Below are 21288 nucleotides of genomic sequence, written 5' to 3'. Positions count from 1 at the left end.
ATTTGGTTTTTGAATGTTTTGGAAGGAGGTATAGCTAGCAATAGATGTGCACCATAAGGTGTCCCATAAAGTCCATGGTTATCAGCAGTTTTGTAGTCTTAAGACATACTTGGCCATACCTGACTCTTTAGCGGTGTGTGTGTGAAGAGTTCAGAGTTCTTGAGTATGTATCTGCAGTCTTTTGAGCCACATCATGTGCTGTTACTTTTGGAATAGCTCCCCACTGCAGCTGTAGGAAGGGCACTTTATTTATTTCTTATTTGCCTACTGCTTCAAACCGAAGTATTGTAAGTGGTTTACACAATAAAATTAAAATTTCATAAATACTCTGTGTGTGCTTCAGAGGGGTCTCCCCTTCTAAACATAAGCTGCCTGGGGGAACTTCTCTTAACCCTGTGCCTGGTGTCTGCCTGTAGCAGATTTCAGTAGGAGTGCATCTCTTACACTTGTGAGAATATCTTGGATTAGGGCCAACCTGCATTCCCTACAAACTAAGTAGCTTCCTACCCTGGCTTTGTTTGCTGAGTTCTTGCTGGGGTCTGAGTATATGATTCTGTCCATTTGTTTCACCCACAGTTCAAGAATTTAGTCTTAGATCATCCTTTTGTAACATTGTCTTATCCTTTAAAAGAGAGAAAACTATGTTAGATATCTGTTTGCTACTAAACCAAATGTGTGCAATAGGCCAGCCCTGCAGCTGTTTTGGACTACGACTCCTATTTGCCTGGGACTGGTGGGAGTTGTAGTTCAAAGCAGCTGTAAGACCCCAAGTTGGGAAAGGTTGCAATAGGCTATGGGACTAAAAATCCAAGGCTATCCTGTTGGTGGTGTCCCCTACTGCCCTACCTTATTTTGTAGTTTATATCCCTTGGAGGCATTTTACCCTCCTCTCATATTTGGGCAGCATTTAAAATGCTAAAATACACGTTTGCCATGTGACTATTTGGAGGGGAAACCATTTTATGGCAACTCTTCCACCTTAGAAATTTGGGGTGTTGGGAACATTAGAAGTAATCGCTAGCATAGCTATTTCTGCCACTTGTTTGTATAGATGGAAACAATGAATGTGGGAAACGGGTGTTTTTAAGGAGTATATCGCGTATTCCATCAGTCTTTGTGACTCTCTCTCTCTGTCTCTGCTTCATTTCATAGTGAATTAATTTCATAGGTGAAGGCCACCCAGTGTCCACTCCAGGCTTCTCATAAGAGACTGGTTTGTCTGGTTCTGTCAACCATCCAGCCTGTGTCATCTATAATGGAAGCCATCTGTGCAGCATAAGTCACCCTAGCTTCATGCATGCCTCTCAGGTTTTACAGATCAACTTCCTTCACTTATGTTGTTCATTTTATCATTGATTAAAATACAACATGTCAAAACCTAGATATGTCACCTTCCTGTTTTATTATAGAGTTGTCTTTTCTCTCTGAAGTTTTATCCACTAATGAGATCGCATGCCTTATATGGGGCTACCTATGCAAAATAAATCAAATTGTGTACTCAAGGATTCAGATTTTACACCTAAAATTGATTATGGAAAATAAGCAACTCTCTATAGCAGGTTAAGTTAGTTCGATCTCTCAAGATGCAGATTTTCTGTGAATAATAATTTTCTAGTAAGATCTGTGTTACAGAAATTTGGGTTAGGTAAACAGTTATTATTTGTGGAGTGAAAGTTTATGCAAGAACCAGTTGTACCTCTAAGGACTGCCTCACCCTTTGTTCTTTGCTCTAAGCAAGGTTGGGGCTATGGGGTTCTTTTCATCCATGAGATGGAGCATAGGAAGCTCTGCAGGGATTGCCAGCGCCCAAGGAGGAGATCAAGTTTTGTCCACTCCCTGCAATGTCTCCCAATTGCAGCTGCTTTGATTACTACTGTAAAAGGTAGTGGAATCCATAACACTTAATATTGTTAGTGGAAAAACCATTCACTTCTCTGGAAGGGGAAGGATAAATACAGTCCATTTGTATTGATGAGCATTTTGCCAGCATGCGATATTCTCCCAAATTGGTTGAGTCTCCTTTAAAAACGCACACATTGTACAATAGATTGTAACTGATCCAGAAGCTGAGAGTGGGAGAAACAAAGTTGTGCTGATGCTAGCAGTGCCTGTAGCTCTGTTCTAATGCGACAGGCCATGCACTATAGGCATTTGATATTGCAATGGGTGACCAAGTGCTAATGTGAACTTTGATTGTAGCTCAGTGCAACACAGTGAGTTCTCTGCCTTTTCTTTTCCTCCCCCTTCCTCCCCATCATTCACAACTCTGTGAGACCAACTCAATGGCTTATTGCTTTGCATGGGCTATTTATTGTGGTGTCTTTCTCCAAACTATGGAGATCTCCTCATGGTCACATGTGGGCAAAGTTTCCTCTCTCATCCCTGTTCCAAGGATGAAAACGGGCAACATTCAAAAGTCATCTGTCCTTGTTCTGCTTCATTATGCTTGGATGGCTCATAGTTTTCTCCTTCAGTTGTTGAAAGAGGGAGTACAAGAGTGATAAGATGCATGTTGAAAGCTGCTTCTGTCCAGTAAACTTTGTCAGGCAAGTCCAGGTGGCTCAGGTAAGAAGGCAAGCAACATGTTACAAGGAAGGAGGAAAAACTCCTGGAGGTTAATCTAATTTGTGAGAAGGCAATGGGTGATTCCCTTTTGACCACAAATGGCAGGAGACCTATCAGGGAAGGGCTTCTAGGCCATAAATTGCTAACATGGCAATTTTTTGAAAAAATATTATTTCTACTAAGTATTATGTACGGATTTATTCCACAATAATTATACATTACACATAAATAACAAATGATCACAAAAATATTAATTAAATGTAATGACAATAAATCATGATCAAAACAATATTAACTTGCTTTTAGTTAGCTAATTCAGATATTTATCTGTCGGGCAACTTATTCCCAGAATGTAGTGGGATTGAAAAGTTCAATCTTTCATAGACTTCATTATTCCAATATTGAGGGGGGAGGGAACCTTCAATTTTTCAATAAATCCACTTTGCTGCCTTTCTCCTCTGTTACCTCGTTTGTGAGTTTAATTGAAAAAGTCAGTCCCATACCCTCAAGCACCAGGGGTCAATAGAGGGCAAGTTATTTCCCCCCCATTTATGACTAATAGCCAATTGTGTTGCTGTTAATAAATGTGTACATCTTCAGACTATACGAATCCTAGTAAGATGACCAATCAGTTCATTGACGAACTGCCGCCTATGTGGGGTTTTTTAATATTATAAATCAGCTATGATAGAGATTCAATTATTTTGGGGTATAACTGAAAGAGATACCCTACAATACTCAATTTGTGTTTGAGCTTAAGTTTGAGTTCCAGTTACTGCTCAAATACAGTTTATATAAAACTGTTTGCAATATGTATACATGGAGTGGGCTCTAGTATCTCTGGAAATCCCCCCCCCCCCATTAAATCATCTTTTCATGTTTGTTATCTGAGAGAAATGTCCTGTTGAATGCAAACTTACCACCATGCTATAAATTTAACTTTAAGTTACTGGAGATCAGAATTTCAGATCTTGTACACCCTCTTCGTGAGCTGTATTTTACTATTAATTTAGTAATTATATGCTTAACTTCCTACCCGCTGAAGCATGGGAATACCTTGCCTCCCTACTTGCCTCTCAAGATATTTGTAAAAATTGGTCTCTCAAGATATTCGTAAAAATAATCTCCTAAATCTTGGTGGTGTTGGGAAGAAGGTTGACTGCAAGGATTTCTGATTCCCAATTGTTTAACCATACTAACAACAAAATGACACTCTTGATCTAGATTATGCAGCTGAAATGATAACCTGGAGTGGGCTTTTTATATTGAATGACTTATACACATTCTGGTACTGAAAAAGAAAGAAAAAACACACGTAAATGTCTGGCCTCATAATTTTTTAATTCTATGTTTCTGTCTTTGGCACCTGGCTCTGGTTAGTAGATCTTGGGGTTCTGGTAAAGAACTAAGTAATCTCACAAATCTGAAGCCTGTCCACCTTTACTGCAGATCATGCTTAGCCAAACCTAGGTTTTATCCAGCTTTCATGCATATGCCAGATTTTAAATAAGTTACCTACACAGGAATTTGCTTGAGTAACATCCAGATACATTTTACTTCAGAGCAAAAATATCTACTCTAAGCGTGCTGTTAAATCCACCTGCTTTATCTTTGTTGCCTTATCAACTATAAACCGTGCTTTAAAAAATAATTGATCCTACCTTGGCTTTTAATCAATTAAATTTCCATATTACCAAAATTTGGGGTATGTATTGGTGGTGGGGATTTTGGCAGAAAGGCACTGTGCCTCTTAAATATGAGACAGCAAATAACAGATAAAATCTATCACTCATTTCTAAAGTGGGGAATAACATCTTTATTTGTATCATTTTGAGAGTTGGGATTACAGGATATTATGGCCAATCACACCAGAATAAAAATGGCTTCAAGATTTGAACAATTTCAGACCCCACCAGCATTTAAGATGATACAGAATTAAAAGACTTACTGCCATTGAATCCAACTATAAGTTTCAGTTTCCTGTGGTTCTTAATGCTAAAAGGAAATCTGTGGTGTAAGGCAAAAAATACCTGCTAATTTTGGGAGAAAACGTACCTTTTTCATCAAGCTTGGCACAGAGAAGAGGAAGCATGCAAATCTGGGTAGCCTGTATTACTGTTTTTTTTAATTGATAAATCATCATGACTACAACTTTAATTTCTGACTAATCATAGATTAAATTGATAGCTTGAAGTCCACTTCCCTATAAAACATGTTTTTTCCCAACTTTTTTTTTATAGCAAGGGCGATTTCTTGTTCAAGTCACTGTTCTAGAATTCTCCTTCAGGTGTTTTGGAAACTCCAGATCAGGACAACTTTGTGTTTAGCAGTTGAATTCCAACCCGTGTTGTTTAAGTAATTCTTCCACACTTCTTTTTAATCCCTCTTGTATTTTTAGGCAACAGCGGTGACTTTTCTCATCATATACTACATAGGTCCATCCGTGTCAGCAGCATCCCATGCCAGTGTTCTTCATGTCTCAGAATTATCTTAGGAGTTGTTAGCCACGGTTCCCCTCTAAAAGCATCCTGTTTGTTCACATGAGGCTTCATTAGTTTCTTGTATAGTAAATGTATCATCTGTGGTGGTGAAAGCAACTTGGTTAAAAGTGTGCATTCTTGCAGCTTTCTGCCAGCGGTGGGGGTGGCAATTCTGAGTTGTGTGCCTTTCGGACGGAATCAGCCGTGTTCACGTTCCCCGTTAGTTGCAAATGATGTTGGTTTGGAAAATAATGCCAAAGCTAGAGGCTAGAACTGGTCATGGTAACCCTCAAGTTATTACAGCCCTTGAAAAATCACATGGGTCCCCAGAGCGTGGTGGCGATTATTGGACTACTTTGATGTTTTGAACGTCTTGAGTTTATCTGTTGTTGCAGGAGAGGGTGGGTGTTGGGAGCATGTGTGTTGTGTGTTTCTGAGAGTGAAGAAGTTGGCCACATCACATGCATTGTGTTGGAAGGAGAGGGCTTGCTGGAGGTTCTGGTACTCTCTATTGATTTGCTGTGTTCTTTGTGCTCCAGGTGCTGCTGCTTCTATAAGAGGAAAAGGAAGAAGTCTTCCCAACGCCAGAAATGACAGGTGTCTCCTTGAGGTCTTTGGGGGACTTTGTTTACCTGCTGTTCCTGCCACGTCTTATTGAATGGGGCTTCTCTTGGGGAGAGGACAAGAAACAAGGGACATATTAAACCAAAAAGAGAGGAAAGGGGGAAAAAATCCAAAATAAACATTCAGGTGGATTCCCCAAATGGTCTCGCTTGCTCACTCCACGCTTGAAGCTCCTTTTGGAATCAGGATTGCATCCTTTCCAGCACTCGTTGCCCTTGTTGGAAGGTTGGCTGGCTACCTTCCTGTCTGTACAGCAGTTCAGCAAAGAGGGCGTTCCTGGTGGATGTGCTTTTGTTCCTGCTCCCTTTCTCTTTTGTTCTCGACATGCTTCCCCCCCAACAGCGGGGGGCTTTATGAACTGCGGGGTCAACATGGTGGTGAAGAGAGGATGCTCTCAAGAGGACCCAGCTCCTCTTGCTGCGAACGGCTTAGTTTTGACTGCACTGGCAGCTTAGACCTGATCCTTCTTAATCGCACTCCAACGAATTCCATGATAGTAAGCCAATGGCGAGAGAACTGCAATCTACATTTCCAGTTGCCTTGATTTACTGGTTTCTGTGGCATCTCCCTTCTCAGAATGGTTACAGAGAAGTGTCAGTTGTTCTAAAGGAACTTACGTTGTTGCACTTTTAATTAATTTTAGCATTATGTATGCGTATGCTGTACGTGCGTGTTTTCCCCCCCCCTTGTGGGTGTGAATGATGCCAGCACACATGTTCAGCTTGTATTTGAGTGCAAAGCCTCCCTTTGACTTAGTCTGTCCACCACATTTGGAATCCCCTGGGACTATTCAGGGGTTTTCATACCCCACTGTTGGTTGTGCACTGAAGCTTACTTGAATTTTCAGCTGCCCTTTCCAGCTGTCAGTGAACACCCCTCTTGTGGTTTTTCTCCATGGTGCCTGACATAACCTGCTTGGAATTGGAAGTCTTTCTGCTGGCAGGAAGGAGAAAAGTCAGCTGGGCTGAATTCTGGGCAGGTCACAGAAATGCAAATGCAGACTACTGTATCCGAAAGTGGAAAGGATGAGGCAGTTTGGCCATTTAAAGGGAGCAAAGCTATTTCATCAGCGAGAGGACACTGCCACTGCCTTAGATGACATATTTTATCAGGCGTTTTAGAAGTTCAAGGCCATCTATACAGACTAGAATAGCATGTGACTTCCAGCAGAGCAGTCTGTGTATTACTTATGATTCTTTCTGTTATGCAGTCAGGGCTTCCTTATTAACATGCCCCAGGCAATTGGATAACTTTGTTTTATTCTGACTTTCCAAATGGGATTGGCCACTCTGCATTCAGTGTGCTCCAAGGCAGAGATTGTGAACTCCTGCAGATCTTCTGTGGATATGGCTTGGAAATTTGAGGGAGTTGGCCCCAGAAGCCAGGACATACCATGTGCCCTCTGCCTACTGCCTTGAAGTGAACTGAAAATGTTTCCTTTTCAGAAATTTTATACCTGAAATCTTGTGACTCATCTTCTCTAATAGGTGGCACCACAATTCTGTAGTTCAGTCAGTAATCCTTGGGGTGGGAGTTAACTCATGACCATAACCCTCTTAACTTGTTGGGGAAAACTGTGGAAGCTCCTTGCCTACAGACAGAAGAAACCTGCTCAGGGAGGAAAAGCAACTCTGCAGTAACTCCTTTGGTTCACGTCAATTTCTTCTAAAAGCCTCATTTTTAGCTTTGTTTGGCTGAGCTTTGGACTGCCTTCCTCTCCCTGGTTCCCCCAACACTACTTCAACCCTTGAGCCAAAAGGTAGACTTGTTTTTTGCTCATGAACTGTCTATCCTAGAAAGTTGTGCATCCATTTTCTGAGTGTGGCCAATTGCCTTTTTCTTGCATTTAAAATGCAGGTAAGTGGAATGAACTCTTCACAATCAGTCATAGATTAGAAGGATTTGATGGTTTGTTTTAGAAGACTTTTAAAATTTCTCAGCCCATTATTCCCGACTACTAAAACTCTCTTTAAATGTTTCTAAGGCCACCTGCTAAAATGAGCCTTGTTTCCCACTCTTGGCATGGGAAATATCAAATATGAGATGTAAGATTTCATGAAAACTTGACCTTTGTGCTCCCAGCTGCACCACATGCATCTGTCCTTTTGCAGTCTAGTTCTCTTTCACTGAGGAACATCTTAGAATTTGCAAATGGAAGAAGCTACATGATAAACAGTTCCGACCCAAATTGTTTTTCTTTAGAAGTCTTCATTATTTTTAATGTCCAATGGTTGAAATCCATCTTGCTTTTGCTTCTCTGCTCCGTTGCTCAGGAGATCTAGCTTCCTTCTGAATGAAAATATTTGTATGCATATAGGGAGCATGTGCTCTTGAAGCAGGTTAATATCCAAACTTGATTTTGCATTCTGGTCAAATACTGAAGCTCTTCAGAAACAAAACTGTAAGAAATGTCTCACAGTAGGGATACTTGAGTAAAAGTCTGGATTTACTGGAGTCATTATAAGGAACAAGAGAAACTAACTTGGTCTGGATTACTTGTAGGACCGTCTTCTGCCGCAAGTGAACATTTCAGTTGTTAAGCATCTGTATGGGAGAATGTGTGCAAAGTGCTGGCCCATTTTATCAAAACAGTCTCCCAGTTCCCCAGTGCTTCCATACAGTGTCTTCGTATCAGAGCCGCTTCTGCAGCCTCCCATTTCCAATGAAGCAACATGGAGCTGAAGGCGTCTTCAAGTATTCTTCTCCATTTCTGAAATGTGCTGATTCTTTCCAGAGAACAGTCAGTGGTAAAATGACTTTCTCCCCCTTCATTCTTAACTATTCAACCTTAGCTACTTTGAAGAGAATACTATGATCATTAATAATACCACAGCTAATTACTACAGCCTTCTCCCCAAGCTTCCAGTTCTAAATCAGCGCCATCCTTTGCAAAACAAAGCTGATGGTATTGTATTTGATTATTTTGAAACAAATGCTCAGAAGGAATGAGTAAGATTATATAGGTCTCCCTTCCCTCTCATCACTGGGTGTGTGTCTTTCCCATTATTAAAGGCCAAATCTGCTTAATTGTGAGGATTGCCTTGCTTCAGGAGCTGGCTAGCTGGCTTCTAATGTTCTCTGGGCCTCAGAGAATAACATGTCAGCACATATTCTTAAAAGAAGACAAGGGTAGTTCTTCCAGGTGCTTGTTCAAAATCTACCTTCAGTTTTGTCACCTCCATCCTCTTGGATTTTAAATAGTCATGATCATGACTTTGCTACCAAACAGTTGCCTTTCTTTTTAGGGTGGAAGAAATTAAAATAGCTAATCTGCATTAGTCTCTATAAAAGCAGCTTTCTTGTGATGTAATGAGTATATCACTCTGAAAATTGCCAGTGGCAGAATTAGAAAATTATTTTCCTTGAGGCTGGTTTGAATTTCTTTCTCCCTTTCAACTTTCAGCCTTAATCTTATATTTTAAAACACACGCCATGAACTTATCTTCAAAAATTATTGCTTCCTGGGACGCTTGTTCTTCAAAATGACCTGCCCACTGCTCCTATAGTCCAAAACAGGCATGCATGACTTAAATATTTCCACATCCGTGGTTTATAATGACTTGCAGGATGGAGGAACAAAATGTATATTGCTCTTTGATGAATGGAACTTGTAAGCTCCCCCAAGAGCTTTCATGAGCGATGCTTTGTGGAAGGTAAACTGCCATGGTGAGCATTTCTTTGTATGTAGTCTGAAGATGGTGTTGTATTGCTGGGTGTGAACTGCCAAATATGCACCTCCCTAAAAATACAAAGCCATAAGCCCTGTTTTCTCAAATGCTAAAGTTGGGGGAAGAAGGAAAATATGCTTTCTGCATTGCTTATCAGGCCTTAAAGGAAGTACCCATTGTTTGACTTGGAAGGCTAGTTTTTCCCATTGGTTTTGAGCCTCACTGATTGAGCTTCCTTTTCTTTGTTGCAGGTCTTGATGTTGGCATGATGTGTAGCAGTTAAAGGGCCTAAGAATGCCAGGCTACTTTGCTTGCCTTGGCAGTTCTCTGTGCCGTGTTTGTATTATGCATATCCCAGTAAGTGACTGGAAAGGGAACTGATTTCTCAAGCCTCCCTTAATAGTTTTACTTGCAGGTCTCGGGTGGGGTAGCTCTAGCCCTCTAGATGTTGTTGAACTACATCTGCCACAACCCCTAATCATTGACCATGCTGGCAGGGACCGACGGAAGTTGGAATCCAACAACATCTGGAGGGCCACAGGCTTCCTATCTGTGCTGTAGATGAACCACTATAGGAATTACTCTCTGCTGTGTGAATGTCTGGAGGGGGTGCAGATCTTTACTTCAGTATTTGTTATGCAGCAGGCCTTGGGTCTGAGGATAAGCAGCAGCTTAGTCTGCATGCTTTATTACCAAACTTCTTAATTGTGAGGAAACCTCAGTCTCTGACCAGGATGCCCTTGTCTCAGCTTAGTGATGTAGTAGGAACCTGCACCTCAGCACCTCATGGGGATTTCATTCTGGAGTTGTTGCCCCAGAATACTGCTCCTATGGAAGGTGTGGTTTCTCAGAGGGACTGGGACAATCTTACATTGAGCACCTGGTTGCAGTGCCTGCTCTGAGTTCAGTATCCTCACCCCGCCCCTGAAATGACAGGTGCATGCCAATCAAATACAGGCAGGAAAAATGGCTTTAAATAGCCTCTCTCATCCTCTTAAGACTGTCTCAGGAAAATGATCACTTTTTCTAAGAAATGCTTTTCCAAACTGCATAACTGCTGCATAACTGTATAGGCTACCTTGTGGAACTTGGGAACAGGTTAATATTCTCCAGTTAGAAAAGCAACTTGGTAGTGATAAGTCTGTCTTTGCAACTACCAAGCAGAGAAGAGAATTATCATTTGGGGGCAGGTGGACCATACCAAATATTGTATCTTCCCCAAACAGGGAAACCACAGTTAAGTGGCTTTCCCATTGGAAATTTTGTGATGTATAATTTATTAAGTCTGTTTCTTTAATGTAGGCCTTTTGTGCTTTTAAAAATGGGATGATTGGGATAATGAGTGCTACTCTTGTTACTGTAAAGAAAAATCAGCTGTGAAAAATCTTTTTTAAAGTATTGTGTGCACATGTCTGATTCTTGTTGAAATGCCTTTTGATTTTTAATCTTTTTATTTTAAATGTGTAATGCAATGTTTTATTCATATAATCCTGGCACTGCTCTTGGAACTTGGCAGTGAACATGAAGCGTAGTATTTTTTAACATGAATGTCAATTTCAAATGCATTTGAAACGGTTCAGGATAAGGGCTCACAAACACGATGTGCAGGAGGCTCCTCTGGCGCTAGTTGGATTTCACTTTGCCAGGAATTGGGTCCTGCTACTGATCTTTTCTGATGTGCCTGTTTTTAATGGGACATTGCAAGAAATATTGTGTACCTTAAATACCCCCTTCCCCCTATTTGCACCCTTTTAATGTAAAATAAAACATCAAATTTGCTCTGTTCACATCTGTGTAGTCCTTTTTATTTTCTCTCAGGTGCCATGTCCCATCACACTTAGCATCTTGAAAACAAAAGGGATGCTTCTCCTGTGAATGAGACACTGCATTTCCAACCAGTAACCATAAAATATGCTAATACTGTATTGCCTAAGAGAAAACTGGAGGTATTTGCAATGTAGATTATATTTGCAAAAGAAGCATAAACACAGCTTGCATGTGCTTTTTTGCTTCCATGGTCTCACCAACAAAGGAAGCATTCATGTTCAATTCTGTCACCTTGGTTTTGAATTGAGACCATGCACTGTGTTAGTTTACTAACGCCAGGATGTTTGTCATCATCAAGCAGAAGTTCTGAAACACTACTCTTTGCCTTGATGTTATAGTGAATATGTTGTGTACTATGATCACGCTGAACACAGTATTTTACATTCAATTGCGTGCTGTCCTCTGCAGTCAGAGTGAGTGGCAAGGTAGCCAAGTGCTGACATCTTATTTGGGATAGTGAACAATTCTGAATTGCTCTTATTAGGATGGCTGGGCAACAGAATGAGAAATGAGGTTTAAGTAAACATAAGAGCCTGCTGGATCAAGCCAGTGGCCCATCTAGTCTAGTTCTCACAGTGGCCAACCATATGCCTGTGGGAAACCTGCAAGTAGGACCCGAGCACAACAGCACTCCCGCTTCCTGTATTTTCCAGCAACTGATATTCAGAAGAAAGGGTTAGTAACGGTAATTAGCCTTAATTCAGAATGAATGTAACTTTTAGAACCATCCATTGGTGACCCATTCCTCATGGGGGATCAAATTCCATAGTTTTGCACTGTGTGAAGATGTAACTTGATTCTTCCAAGAGTCACCTTTGGTGGATGTCTACAAAGTGCTAGTGTTATGAGAGAGAGAGAGAAATACATTTCTCTGTCTGCTGTCTCCACACCATGCATAATTTTATATCCCTGTGTTGTGTAAATTGCACACTTGGTTGTTGTTTAGTCGTTTAGTCGTGTCCGACTCTTCGTGACCCCATGGGCCAGAGCATGCCAGGCACCCCTGTCTTCCACTGCCTCCTGCAGTTTGGTCAAACTCATGTTGGTTTGCACACTGCACAATTGCACACTACACAATGCTGTTTTAGAGAACACTTCAAAGGAAGTGGCTGTAGCTTGGTGGTAGAGCTGTGGATCAATCCTGAGGATCAATCCTGTCTGAAACCCTGGAGAGCTGCTGTCAGGTAACGCTGAGCTAGATAAATCATTGGTCTGGCTCAGTATATACAAGGAAGCTTCCTATATTTTCAATATGTTTTTAAAAATGCACATTCACATGTAAAAAAATTTCTGGTGTTTTTTTAAAAACAATTTGCAGATTCATGCAGAAATGGTCTGGATCAGTCTTATGAGTGAACGTGTGCAAAAGCAATACTAGAAAAGTGCACTGATCCATTCATCATTGCTGCTAGTCAAAATTTAGTCATGTTTACAAAAAGGTCACTCCATAACTCACTCAAAATGTCAACTTTCTGTGCAATAAACAAGATTCCAGTACTTGGGGCTGACAAAAGGTGTAGCTCAAAACAGTTTAAGCACACTAAGTTTTTGTTTTAAATAGTTTTCATTTCGGATTTTTTGTGTTATGAAACAGATAAACAGGGGACAGGTACTGTACATCTATCACCCTCACTTACAATGCAGTCTTTCACAATTTGTTTACATTTAGTGAGAGACACTTTTGTCATAGACACCTTTTTGCTGGGGGGGGGGGGCAGATGGAGGACATGGTTCTTTCGTTCTGTTGCCTAGTGTTCGTGAGTAGGGGTTTGTGTCAGGATCACGCGGGCATTTATTTTTGTTGCTAAATTAACGACTGGCGTACCCTATGAAGTCTGAACTTGTTCAAAGTCCTGAGGGATAGCTATGGCAGTGCATGTAACGCATAGTTTATTAAGGCATAACCTTTTATAAGCTGGATCTTTGAGATGTTTTGTTTTCCTTTTAATACCTTTGCTTTCTCCGTGTGCCAAGTGTCTTAAGCCAAAGCACTGTAAGTCATACACACCCAGTTTGCATCTAATAGCCACGTGCTTCTCCGTTTGCACCAAATTGAGCAATAAGTTGTGTGTAGCAGTACGCCACACTAAGTAGCAGGTAAGTGTGTACAAGATTGCAGCATAATAGGGCCAGATCCCTACATATCTGGCTATGGAGGGAATTATACACGTCTGATCCTTTAACACGCCACCATTTTTCCAAAGGGCTACAAACAGAACATCCTCCATTCTATCCGGATAGTTGCTCTGCCCCCTACAGGCGAAGGGCGGCAACTTCAGCGAAGATCACAACGCCGGCCGCGCACTGCTTCCTGGGTAACGTAGTCCTCGCACCGCCCCGCGCGTCCTTCCTCTCCTTTGTCTGTCAATTGGTCCAACCGGCGCGCAGCTGCCGCCTCTCGTGCCCGCTTCCCATTGGCCGAGCTCGCCGCCCAATACAAGGCTGGAAACGTGGCATTCCTTTGTCGCAGGAGCCGCCGAGGCCCCCCCCCGATGTGGGGGTGGGGAACGGCCTCCCTCCCCCTCTCCTGAGATGGAACCGGCCAATCCCTCTCGCCGAGGACTCCGCTCCGCCCGGCTCGGGGCTGTACCATTGCGCACGGGGGAGAGGGGGGCGGGAGGGGAGAACGAGAGCGAGAGAGGGGAAGGGGGCGGATGCTGGCTGCGCGGCGGGCACTGTGGCCGGGTTGGCGCTGCTGGGGCTGCGAGCGTAGGAAGATGAAGCTTCTGGCGGCCGCGGCCTTGCTGGGCCTGGGCGGCTCTCTGCTGCTGCTGCTCTTCCCGGCTGCTCACGCGGAGGAGCGCAAGAAGGGGCCCAAGGTCACGACCCAGGTGAGCGGGGGGGGAGGGGAGGGGGGTCTTTTTTGCAGCCCCCCCTCCCCCATTGCACTTCTCTGCAGGCTGGGCGTCCCCCCTGTTGCGCTTGCACCCCTCTATTCTGCAGGAGCAGAAGCCCCTCTAGCCCGATTCTGTGCTATTGTTATTATATTATTATTTATATGATTTATCTTGACATGAAGCCTAAAAGGCGATTTATGGCCAGTGCACCCAGAGAGCGGGGCGGTGGTTTTTCTTCTCTTAGCAAACCGTTCAGAGCTGAACCCGGTCCCCTGCAGCTTATCCTGCGTGTGCGCCTTGAAAGACTATATGTGGCGAAGTCTTCAGTGGACCATAGTCTTGTTTTATCGGGATGTGGTGTGCAAGGAGTGAAAGAAAGGAAGCAATGGGAGGCTTAGGCACCGGGTGGGGTCTTAGCTGGCCAGGCGGGCGCATGAAGTCATGCACGATGGAGAGACCCTTCCGAGGATGCGCGGCTTCATTTCATTTTGCTTTTAATTTGTACGCCGCTTTTCTATGTTGCTATAAGCAAGGCGATTTGCAGCAATATATATATATATATGCAGCAAGGAACGCAGGCCAGTTCAAAAATTCATAATAAAACGTAACTTTAAAATGGAACCACTTATATCAAGTAAAGTAATATTCAGCGATCTATTAGAATAGAATAGTACACAATAAAATTAACTCTCAAAACAGCAGCAAATAAAAATTAAATAGAAGTTCACTCTCAACATGCTTGATTCCAAGCATGGTGGTTATGCTTGGGAGGCCCCAGTGGGGCAGCCTTGTCTTGTCTCGCACTCCAGAAATACCTTGCGGCTCCTTTAAAGGCCAACAGGTTTAACGCAGGCTATGCTTTTGTTGCATGTGATGTGTTATTACTGAATAGGAAGTACAATTGAGCGTAATAGAACTTCCTGGTACGTTTGCTTAGACTTAGGTGTTAGGAGCCTTGACTTTGGGGGGTCCCAAAGTGATACAGTATTCTTAGGCATAGGGCTAGGAAAGGAGAGAGATTTAGGGAGGCTCAGAAATTAGGGGCTGCCCCTGGTAAATTAGGACAGTTGTCATGCATGTTGAAAAGAGATGTCTGCAGAAAGGGTTAGGCTTTGTGACTAAGCCTTGGCCAGGATAAGAGATCCCTCATTCTACAAAGTAGCCTTATGCTGAGTCAGACCTTTGGTTTCTTTCTATCCCTGTATCATTTTATCGAACAAGTTCCAAAAGTAGCAGAGAGTCTTGCGGCAACTTTAGAGACTAACATGCATTTTTACGCCACCAGGAATCTGATGGTCTTTTAGGTGCCACCAAATGCTTTGTTGTTTGAGTTTCTTGGCTTAAAAATAATCCTGGCCATCTTTCAGAGCAAAAGCCCTTCCAACAAAGCTTGCAATATTACAGACACAAAAGCATACTGTACTTCATAAAATGAAAGAAAAAACAGCCAGCCTGCCGAAAATTAAATAAAAACCTTACAAAGCAATGTGTGATCTGAAGCAAAGGCCAGTGAGAGCAGGTGGGCAGTGTTAGAAACTGAGATATGAAAGCTAGGAGCTAAATTTCACCTTAAACCTAGGCTATGGACGCAACAACGGAATGTCTAGGCGTACTTTTTTTATATAACAAGAATACAAAGCTGAAAATGAATGAACTGCATCTAAAATATTACATTCATTTCTCACATGGTCTAGCCATCCCACTAATATTCTTAAAAGGGTCTCTTCTCCAGTCTTCAGAGAGTAGCCGGAAGTGGGGAGGCAGAAAAAGGTCCTCCTTTCCTTCCACTCTGCAGTTTTAATCTGATATCTCGGGCTCAATACTGCGCCCAGAGCTCAGAAACTGCTCGCGCTAATGAACTTTCCTGTCGCAAAATGCGCCTAGAACGATGGGAGTTTAGAACACTGCAGGTGGGTTTGGGGGTCTCTCCGGAATGGCTGTAGGGAGGGGGCTCAGTGAACCCCTATTGGCAATGCATTCCAGAGAGGTGGAGCCAGTGGGAAATTTTAGGCTCTAGACTTAATGGTCCATGTGCTCCAAAACAGTTTGTACTATTTTGCTTCCTTTAAAAGCCCTCCTGTGTTTGGGCTCCCTCCCTCCTTTGGCCGAACCCAAAGACTTGTCCTGACAGCACCACTAGCTGTTGCTGCTCAAGAGCCTTTCAGCTGGAGATGACAGAGACTCAGCCTGGAACCGCAGACATACAAAGTATTCTCTGTCTGTGCATTCTGGCCCCTTCCCTTCCTCAAACTCCTGGGAAGGGAAGGGATCGAGGATGTTTCCTAATGCAGCTGGTAGCATCTCTCCTCTGTACCAGGGAGGAGATCCTTTTCAAGCTGCAGGTGTGAGGAATTGAACCAATGACCTTCCCCTTTAAGATTCCCCTCTCCCCTCTTGAGTATGGACTTGTCTGGGAATTGAACCCAGGACGTCCTCATGCAAAAAGTGAGAATCCCACTCCAGACCAGCAAACATGAGCTGTCAGGCAGAACCCACTTGCCATGCTTCAAAAGCAGGGAGGAGGAAGAGTGTGCAGCCTGAAAACTTGGGAGACACATGCTTGTGTGGGTGGGGCAATAGATAATGTCTCTCTACTTTGTACAGTGGGCTATACTTCAGCCACATATAACCCAGGTGTTTCTAGTGCACACAAACCTTTCAGTTCAAGCAAGCACTAGGCAGTGCTGGTATTGGGTGCAGCCTGGGGGTGGTGGAATCAAATTGCAAGGTTGAGAACTTTGCTTATGCCTTGGGGAGAGAGAGGGAGATTGCTGGTCAGAAGAGACAATACCTGCTTAGGTGGACAAATATTCTATCTATTTATTTATTTAATGCCCCACCTTTTTCTCCCAAGGATATGGTTCTCCTCCTCCTACTTGAATAGAGCATAACCTGAGGAAGATCCCAATAACATTAGCAGTACGGTTCCGTGGGTAGCTCCCTACGTATAAGCCTTGCTGCAGACAGCCTAACTCCCCGCAGGCATGGGACTCTTGGATATTGAGGCTGATGCCACGCTGGATGCAGAACAGGAAGGGGGCTCCACTCTGTAGCCGTTCCATGATGCAGCCTGTTTTGCTCACCAGGTGTATTTTGATCTGCGGATTGGGGATGAAGATGTGGGGCGAGTGGTCATCGGCCTTTTTGGAAAGACAGTTCCGAAGACGGTTGAGAATTTTGTCGCCTTGTCCACAGGAGAGGTGAGTTCGAATGCTGGGTCAGAGTCCTAAGTAGGTCAGTCTGCTTACAAATAAGGCTGGCATTTGGGGTGGCTGCAAAGACTGGGGCACGCATCCAGAGACCCACACAACGGGAAGGGCCCCCAAACGCAGGAGGGCTGGCTTACCCCATTTTGAATTAGTGAAATAATAATATTGCTCATCTAAAGGTGTGCTCCATTCACTGCTGCTGCTGGCCGAATTGCACAAATATTTGGAAACTGAGTGGAGATCTGCTGGAGAGGAAATGTTCTTCTCTAAGCTAAGCACAGAGAAAAAGATGAGGTGCTGCCATGATTAAGCTTCTGCCCTCTCACTGCTGCTTTTAACTTTCAAAATATGACCGTCAAGTTACTTATGTGAATTCCCATATGCTTCTGCACTGGATCAGGTTTTGTGACTTCAGATGTTTCATTGGGCCACTGAGCTTCCACTGGGGAGAAGTGACACATTGGGGCAGTTCCCCCCCCTCCCCAAAAAAAATCTCTGGATGAACCATCACCCCAGATTCCCAGCTTTCATTTATATATTTTAAAAGTTTCCAGCATTTGTGTAGCCTTTGAAATGCAACAAAAATGTATAGGAACCGTTCTTATTTTCTTTCTGAGAAACTGGCCCGCTCTCCTCTTTTAGTGTTTTACTTTGCCCCCGCCCAGGGGGAAAAAAACAACCCTGCTGATCCCCATGATGGGGCCCTTTCAGTAGTTGGAACCACAAGGGATTGCTAGTGATTAGCAAGAGCTGAGCCCATTAAGAAGTTTATTGCTCAAGTAATGGGCTAACCTGCTGCAGCCTAAAGCCTTAAGCATTTGGACTCCCATTAAGTGTTCGCAGGCAGTGGGGGGTTGGTGATGGTGGAGGAGAAGAAACTGCTGGGGCCTCATCTGCATTGCAGCAGCAAAGTATTCTGCTTTCCCTAGCATCTTGGTCCCTTTTCCACCAGTTGTGACTCTCTTCCACCCATGGGATGGGAGAGGTTATATCCGATGCTCCGAAACTGTCTGGCTCTGGATTGGTCAGGAAAGAACTTTAAAAACGAAGCCTTGCACAGACTGGTGCCGCAAACTCTCCTCACTCTTACCAAACTCCCTTCCTTTTCAGAAAGGGTTTGGCTACAAAGGCAGCAAGTTTCACCGTGTGATCAAGGACTTCATGATCCAAGGGGGAGACTTCACCCGGGGAGATGGAACAGGAGGTAAGGCGCCAAATGGTAATTGGGGCCCGAGTCATTCTGTCTCATCTGGATGGGGCTGGACAAGGATCCTCCTCTGGGCAGGACTAACTCTAAAAAAACAAAGCTGGGCGCTGGAAGACGGTGTTATTCTCTCCCTTTTGCTCACTGCCAGGTAAAAGCATCTATGGGGACCGTTTCCCCGACGAGAACTTCAAGTTGAAGCACTATGGGCCTGGCTGGGTGAGCATGGCCAACGCCGGCAAGGACACCAATGGCTCTCAGTTCTTCATCACCACTGTCAAGACGTCATGGCTGGATGGCAAGCATGTTGTCTTCGGCAAAGTCCTGGAAGGGATGGTGAGCTGAATTTTGTGTGTGTGTGTTGTGTATAGCGGCATCTGGGCCCTTATTGGATTTCTAATGCAGTTGTTGGTTCCAAAAATAATGGGAATTAGACTACGGACCAGGACCAGGCAAATGGAGCATATTAAAACTTCTCTGCCTCCTAGTTTCACCAGTTACAGGTAGGTAGCTGTGTTGGTCTGCCATAGTCAAAACAAAATATAAAATCAAAAAATCCTTCCAGTAGCACCTTAGAGACCAACCAAGTTTGTTCTTGGTATGAGCTTTCATGTGCATGCACACTTCTTCAGAAGTTTGTTCCTAGTTTGTTGTCAGGGCAGTTCATAGTGTTGGTAAAAACATTTTAAGCACCAAACAGCACCTGCTGCCTGTATTAAGATAGGGCCTAAGGAGGCTCTTCTCCAGATACCACTGCTGTAGGAAGTGGGGGAGGGGGGAGAGGGCCTTTTCCAGGATGTTGACCCATCTTTGGAGTGACTCAACAATAGTTTTGCCTGATGCTGAGTTCATTGTCTCTTTTGACATCGGGCACAAATCTGTTCAGCTTCCTGGGCTTTTTAGATCTCTGTGGTGGACTTGAATTTTTATCTGGTAATGCCAATTCTGACATTTGAACCTAGGGCCCTCCCTGTGAAGTGGGACCACAACTTCCATCACTCCTGACCAGTCGCTATGCTGCCTGGAGGTGATGGGAGTTGGGAGTTTGACAATGTGTTGGCTCCCTCTGTATGGGAAACAGCTCTGCGCACCTAGTGTCAAAGAATGGCATAACTCGTACCCAAGAGTGAATATATAAAGAGCTTACTACAGGAACCCCATACAGTTATACCTTGGTTGTTGAACGCCCTGGAACTCGGACATTTTGGCTCCCAAACAATCGAAACCCAGAAGTGGCTGTTCAGGTTTTCGAACGTTCTTTTGGAAGCCGAATGTCTGATGGAGGTTCCGATTGGCTGCTGGAACTTCCTGCAGCCAACCAGAAGCCGCGATTTGGAAGTCGAATGGACTTTTGGAACGGATTCCGTTCGACTTCCATGGTACGACTGTATTGCCATTCTCCAGGCTGCATTACAGGGCAAAATGGGGCAGCTAGAAATGCCCATGCGGTGGGCATTGCCAAGTGCCCTCCACGGGTATAACGTGTCATCAGTGTTAGAAACTCAGGTATATAAGCAAATCACCAAATGGCACCTCAAACCTAGCTTACAGTCACCACAATGGAATGTCTAGGCACCATTAAAAAATGAGATTTATCGTTATGACTATTCATTTAATTTCTCTCCTACTTAATATTTTAAAGGAAAAAAATCTCAAGGCATTATGCAACACATTAAAACGGGAGGTTGTGGACTCTCCTTCCTTGGAGGTTTTTAAACAGGTTGGATGGCTGTCATGGAAGCTTTAGCTGAGATTCCTGCATTGCAGGGGGTTGGACTAGATGACCATCGGGTCCCTTCCAACTCCGTATGAAAACGCCAAATAAAACAATCCAGAATAAAATTAATTTAGGCTTTGAGGAAAATATTTCAGAACCTTCTCTAAGTGACATTTTGCTTTCCCTGTTTTATTTACCTTGTTAATTTATGTATCTGCCCCTTAGCAGAAGAATTGTAGGAAGCCTGTGTGGTATAGTGGCTAGAGTGTCAGACTAGGACCTGGGAGATCAGGGTTCAAATCCCCACTGGGTCATGAAGCTCACTGGGGGACCTTGGGACAGTCACAGCCTCTTAACCTACCTCACAGGGTTGTTGTAAAGATTAACCAGGGGAGGGGTGAACCATGTACTTCTTGGAGGAAAAGGTGGGCTATAAATGCAACAAATAAGCTCTTATGCTTACCTGCTTAATAAAGCTGGAGGGGCCAGCCAGGTGGAGGTGTCAGGCGGCAACCTGGCATCCCAAGATCTCCGTGTGGCCGCAGTTGGACCACACCAGAAGCAAAATGCCCCTGGCTAACTTCCTGCTTCCCATTCTTAGGATGTAGTGAGAAAAGTGGAGAACACAAAGACCGATAGTCGAGACAAACCTCTCAAAGACGTCACCATTGCCGACTGCAACGTCATCGAGGTGGAGAAGCCATTTGCCATTGCCAAAGAATAACTGGGTGACCGCTGGAGGGTCAGACTCTGGCTTGCAAAGGGCTGCGAGGGGGCTACACACTCACGGAGGCCTCGCATCATCATTGTCCCACAGCAGGTGAACTGCTGGCACTGCTGCTCCCTTTCTGTGTGCCCTTCCCCCAGCTACACGCTTCGGGGTGGGGGGGGTGGGGTCTCCCATTCTTGTAACAACTCATTCCATCAGCCGCTGGTCATCCAAGTGGCTTTGAGGGGTGGTGGTGGGGGTAATGGGTGTCCCATTCCATTTTGTAAGAAAGCACATGGACCAATAAACGCGACCATTGTGTTTTTGTAGTACTGCCTGGTTGTTGTTTTTATTAGCTACAGCTAGGTCCTCCCACCCCAACCGTGAACTTCCAGCGTTTATTTAGAGGGGTGATCTAGATAGCGAATGTCACAAATTTACTACTTCC

The 21288-nt window shown here is 43.8% G+C and overlaps 2 protein-coding genes across 6 annotated transcripts in view; both read left to right on the top strand.

The window, feature by feature from the left end:
- CSNK1G1 (casein kinase 1 gamma 1) overlaps positions 1 to 7022 on the top strand; it is a 49052-nt gene extending 42030 nt beyond the window's left edge. For 4 of the 5 annotated variants that reach the window (XM_033167749.1, XM_033167742.1, XM_033167744.1 and 1 more), the window contains one exon: positions 5585 to 7022. In XM_033167749.1, the coding sequence (XP_033023640.1) occupies positions 5585 to 5639 (55 nt within the window). In that variant the 3' untranslated portion in view covers positions 5640 to 7022. Of the gene's footprint in view, positions 1 to 1152; positions 1382 to 5584 lie in introns of those variants that run through there. The other variant, XM_033167748.1, reaches the window with a different exon arrangement.
- Positions 7023 to 13803: 6781 nt separating this feature from the next.
- PPIB (peptidylprolyl isomerase B) lies at positions 13804 to 21172 on the top strand. Its single transcript, XM_033166969.1, has 5 exons — positions 13804 to 13995; positions 17088 to 17201; positions 18321 to 18414; positions 18566 to 18750; positions 20733 to 21172. The coding sequence occupies exons 1-5, from the start codon at positions 13819 to 13821 to the stop codon at positions 20853 to 20855; spliced, it is 693 nt and encodes a 230-aa protein (XP_033022860.1). The 5' UTR covers positions 13804 to 13818; the 3' UTR covers positions 20856 to 21172.
- The last annotated feature ends 116 nt before the right edge of the window (positions 21173 to 21288 follow it).

Source organism: Lacerta agilis, chromosome 13, assembly GCF_009819535.1.
Source record: "Lacerta agilis isolate rLacAgi1 chromosome 13, rLacAgi1.pri, whole genome shotgun sequence".
Classification (NCBI taxonomy): Eukaryota; Metazoa; Chordata; class Lepidosauria; order Squamata; family Lacertidae; genus Lacerta; species Lacerta agilis.
The sequence above is the reverse complement of the archived record's forward strand: the minus strand, read 5'-3'. Positions and strand labels throughout refer to the sequence as shown.

Bases quoted from the DNA above. Each gene is read 5' to 3' on its own strand.
- PPIB (XM_033166969.1), top strand. From the start codon at position 13,819: ATGCTGGCTGCGCGGCGGGCACTGTGGCCGGGTTGGCGCTGCTGGGGC. The intron at 13,996-17,087 runs GTGAGCGGGGGG...TTTGCTCACCAG, and splicing joins GGCCCAAGGTCACGACCCAG to GTGTATTTTGATCTGCGGAT. The intron at 18,415-18,565 runs GTAAGGCGCCAA...GCTCACTGCCAG, and splicing joins CCGGGGAGATGGAACAGGAG to GTAAAAGCATCTATGGGGAC.